This window comes from Pinus tabuliformis, chromosome 9 (assembly GCF_031772625.1).
Source record: "Pinus tabuliformis cultivar Carrire ecotype Pingquan chromosome 9, CPIR1, whole genome shotgun sequence".
Lineage (NCBI taxonomy): Eukaryota > Viridiplantae > Streptophyta > Pinopsida > Pinales > Pinaceae > Pinus > Pinus tabuliformis.
In genome coordinates this window covers 927,703,540-927,708,743 of record NC_142307.1, presented here as the reverse complement: position 1 = coordinate 927,708,743, position 5,204 = coordinate 927,703,540, and the positions used below count along the sequence as shown (strand labels likewise).

The window sequence follows — 5,204 nt, the reverse complement described above, 5'->3', positions numbered from 1 at the left end:
TGCAAAAAAAAACTAAACCATTCAACATTCCGAAATATTCATTGATGACTCTTCCCTGGCCAGTATTCATTAATATCTGACTTGAAAACCTAGAAAAAATAGTGAATTTTGACCCATCAATTGCAACAAAAAACTAAACCATTCAACATTACCCAATTGTAGTTCTATGTGCTAAAAATGAAATTGCAGCATTAAAACAATTCCAGTCAGTCATGACCATGGACCCTCTGTCTAAAAAAATTATAACTATATTGGCAACTAACACAGTAATATCCATGCTTGCAATTACTTACGTGTTTATCTGTATCACTCAGTGTCAGAAGATCAACATGAACTTGAGTGGCACGCATTCTAAACAATGGACCAACAAGAGTTGCATTGTTTTTGACACGACACACTATATCTTGATCCTTAATCTCTGCAACCTGCAATCAGATCAGTTAGCAGATATTTAACACTGGAACTCTATCTATATCAAGATAAGATGTGCAAATGTTCCTCTGCTAGGATATTCACAAAAACAGTGTCAGAAGAGCATAGTTATTTAAGGCTGCGTGTATAAGATTTCAAGAGAAGCTATGCATGGCAGATTCTACCTGCCCTAACATAATTCACCCAAAAGATACAAAATTTATCTGACAAATTGAATTATCTTAGACAATGTGATTGTTATATGAGAAGGCATGCATTGGGCTTAAGATTGTAAAATATCTTATAACCTTTTCCAACTCAGTCTGACCATATCCCTTTACAAGATTAGTCCATGACACCACATCTCTTTCAGGAATTCTATCGAATAATTGTTGTGCTGCAGAATTGTGCACAAAAGTGCACAAATTCTTACGAATTCTAAGAATGATGTTAAAATTGAAACAAGGTAGGGTGCAACCATTTGGTTTCCATCTCTATTACAAGTATTCCATGTCAGAGCAGTTATCCATTGAATATATGATAGGTCTTGCCTCTGTATAGAGGCCCTTTTGGGCGATGATCCATTTTCCTTTGAAAATATTACATTTTCCTGCATCTTTCTTTGGATCGATCTGAATTGTCTCTAAAACCTTGCATTCATTCCTTTTAATATCTTGAATTTAAGATATTTTCTCTATGCTACGTCTTGTGTTTACACTGTCATTGTCAAAGAAATAGTGACTGGTATGGGACCATTTTCATTGTACAGGCAAGAACAACATGAAATTGGGTTTAGGAGCTTCAAGGCCATCAAATATTGAATTGAATGATCGTCAGGGATCATATGTACCCACAACTCTTTCAATCAAGGAAGACTGTTAAATTGAGAGAGAAGACATTACAACAAAAGGGAAGGAAGACAACAAGTGCCATATCAACAACGATTTCTTTATGTGAAAATAACTTTGACTTACAAATCATAAGGCCTAAATTATCCATATCTGCTAAAACAATTTGCAGAGTAATATGGCAGCTTCATAAACTTTGGAAATAAACATGCCACTGAAAAATTTGAAGGAATGGTGGAAAATTAGCAAGAAAGGAGCAGGGCAATCTTATATAATTTCATTGGCTTCACATTTGAACATTATGTTGTTCTGAACCATGATACCCTAAATTCATATATTAATTCCATGGATTTCATTAGGGATATTCTCTGAAACAATGCCCTATCCTTGAAGCAAAGTAATAGAAGAGTACTGCCATTTCTGTGGAAACTGTATATGTTCTGAATCTTATTTCTTGATAAGTTAATGTCCGATATATGATCTGTTCGCTATATATTTCTGTGAATGCTGTCACAGTTTGCTTTTGATTTTTTTTCCAGTTGATAGACAACTTTCAAGACTTTTGCTGACTGCAAAACACAATTTCATGAAAAACACACAACCAAACAAAGCAAAGCAAACTGTGTGAATGGAAAATAATGCCAAAGGGAGAAGAATAATCTCTGAAATCAGTGAGAATCTATGCCCATGCAACCTACAAGATTTGTACGTGCTTAATATTGGCATAAATTCTACACCAATTGGGCTTCACATAGACCATTTTTCTCAACGCATATTTAGGTAACTCTTACATTTCCGAAATCTTCATTGATGACTCTTCCCTGGCCAGTATTCATTAATATCTGACTTGAAAACCTAGAAAAAACAGTGAATTTTGACCCATCAACTGCAACAAAAAACTACTGGTTCGAACTTCTTGTTCAATATGTATATGTTGTTAAACTTGGCTAATTCTAGCAAACAGGCAGCTATTCTATTTCATTTCATCGGTTTACTATTCATCACCAATTTTCCTTCTGTTACATCACAGATTAGCTCACACGCCTGCGGTAATGCCTCTACTTATGCCAATGGAAGTACTTTTTCGAGCGATTTGAATAGGTTAATGGGTGATCTAATGAAGAACGCACCTCAAACAAGGTTCAACACTTCTTTCTATGGCAAAAGTCCTAACAGAATATATGGCCTCCTCCAGTGTCAAGGTAACATATCTAGCCAAGACTGTTCAATCTGTTCACAAGAAGCAAACGATAGTGTTATACAACTTTGTGGAAAAGACGTCGGCGCTCGAGTATGGTTAGAAAGTTGCTTCCTGCGATCCGAGAACTTTAGCCTTTTTTCAAAGCTAGACACCAATGGGACTTATCTGGTTATGGTAATTGAAATTAGTACAAGTAATCTATACAATTTCAAGACCACTACTTCAAATCTGCTTTTCAACGTGTCTGATGAGGCCTGCAATTCTGCAAATAAGGGATTCACTCAAGGCTCAGCTACATGTTCTGCCAATGGTACCGTTTACAGTTTAGTTCAATTTTGGAGAGATTTATCCAGAAAGGACTGCAGATCTTGCTTTCAACTACCAACGAATAACCTCCACCGATGTCGTTCTCTGAATGGAGGAGCCCAGGCACTATCGGGAAGCTGCAGGGTTTGATATGAAATATACCCTTCTTTTAACACTAGTACTACTGGGAATAGTGCTAGTCCACTTTCATTCTCTAACTCCTCCCGGCCAAACCCTTCTGCCCATATGACTCAGGAGACTCAGACGAATGGAGCTTCACACACCACGTCAAGTAATCCCTCATGGCCACATATAATTTTATGATTCCCTTGCTTTTGGGGATTATAGAAATTGATTGTAACTTCAATGTCTGTAAATAACAGTACAATGCATTACATGATTTGCTCTACAGAAAATTCTCTGGGGATTGTGGCAGGCGTCTTAGTAGCATTAATGGTCTGTTTCTTTGCCCTGAGGAACAGACTGAAATCTTTCTTTTCACGGAACCCAGTAACATGTCAGCAGAATGAAGGTAGAATCAACGGAATTTATCTCAGATTTTAAGAATAATTGACCTTATTCTTGTTTATCTTATTCTGAACTTATCTTGATGGCAGATTTTAAGAATAATTTTCAAAATATTCTAAATCTACCATCTAGAAATAAAATTGAATCTATAACCAGGCATCTCTTTAACACAACCCATTCATATTTATGTTATCTAATGAAATTAGATTCTTATTTGCCTCTTCTTTTTCTATGTAGAAAAACATGTTATTGATCCAGAATCGACACTAATCGAACATGAGAAAATTATTTTCACCTTAGAAGCACTCATAGAAGCAACGGATAATGTTCATGAAAACATGAAGCTTGGAGAGGGAGGCTTTGGCCCTGTATACAAGGTATTTACCTACCCACTATTGTTTGCAAGTTTAATGCTATCACTTTACATCATCTTCCAGATAGAGGAACAGGAACAGGGATTTTTCCATGGTTTGTTGATGGACTGATTCTTCCAGGGAATAACGAGAGACGGAAAAGAAATAGCAGTGAAGAAGTTGTCTGTAAGGTCTGGACAGGGCAAACGAGAGTTTATGAATGAAGTGAAGCTTGTTACCCATGTTCAACACCAAAATCTGGTAAAGCTGCTCGGATGTTGTGCCGAGGGTCCCGAAAGGTTGCTTGTTTATGAGTATTTGCGAAACAAGAGTCTTGACACCTTCCTGTTTGGTATGTCATTTTGAATTTTGTTTCCTGTATGAGGGAAAGATGATCAATTTTTCATAAATTAATGAGATTGATTATGTAAAAGGTTTTGAAAATTACTATTCTTTGAATACAAATACAGATCCAGAGAAGAAGAGACATCTTGATTGGCAAAAACGCTATAACATCATAATGGGAATAGCTCGTGGTCTTCTTTATCTTCATGAGGATTCACAGTTGCGAATAATTCATAGAGACATTAAAGCAAACAACATTTTGCTTGATGAAAGGCTGAATCCTAAAATAGCAGACTTTGGGCTAGCAAGACTCTTTCCTGAAGACGAGACTCACATCCAAACAAGAGTTGCAGGGACATAGTGAGAATATTTCACTCTACCCTTCTCTTCTCTATGCAATTTATTTGAAATTAATCAATTTGTTAAACAGCTTAACATTTATGCAATCATGTGCCACAATCACCCCCAACTTATTTGAAGAGTTTCTGATTGGAGTATGTAGCGGTTACATGGCGCCAGAGTATGCAATGCAGGGGAAACTATCCCTGAAAGCTGATGTGTATAGCTTTGGAGTGTTAATCCTTGAGATTGTGACGGGAATTAAAAACAGTGATATAAATTTTTCCCCAGAAATGCAAAGCCTATCAGAATGGGTAAGACTTCAATTCATGATTTTTTTTTGTATGAATAACAGTGGATTGCGATAAATCAGAATAATGATGATTTACCTTGGATGGGATGCAGGCATGGAGATTACAGAAGCAAGGGTGTCTTCTGAATATGATTGATTCCACAGTAATGGAAACATGGCAGCAGGAGGAAGTTGTAAGATGCATTGAGGTTGCTCTTCTATGCACGCAAGCTGATTCAGGCCTCCGTCCAACCATGTCTAATGTTATATTAATGATCTCAAGCTCTCCTGTAACATTACTAAATCCAACACAGCCAGCATTTCTTAAAAATAGTGAGAGTAACGTCATTACTGAATTAGAAGCTAGATAGGTCCCTTAAGGGTTGATTGTAAATAAAAATATGTAAGGTACACGGGCGGGTTAGGAGATTGAAATTATTTTGTTAGAGGTTGGTTAATTAATAATTCATGGCGTCCACGGACAAGGGGAATCCTCCTCTCTTCAGAAGAATGCCCAGTGTTTTGTATGTATTCTCATTGGGTGAAGCCTTTAGTTTTAACATTTGATGAAAAACTTCAGC

The 5,204-nt window shown here is 36.7% G+C and overlaps 1 protein-coding gene across 1 annotated transcript; it reads left to right on the top strand.

The window, feature by feature from the left end:
- The first annotated feature begins 2,184 nt into the window (after positions 1–2,184).
- Positions 2,185–4,994, top strand: LOC149151792 (cysteine-rich receptor-like protein kinase 44). The gene is made up of 7 exons (XM_089443271.1): positions 2,185–2,910; positions 3,150–3,276; positions 3,532–3,671; positions 3,789–3,999; positions 4,118–4,352; positions 4,495–4,645; positions 4,737–4,994. Exons 1-7 carry the CDS (start codon positions 2,185–2,187, stop codon positions 4,992–4,994), a joined length of 1,848 nt encoding a protein of 615 aa, XP_089299397.1.
- Positions 4,995–5,204: the final 210 nt, after the last annotated feature.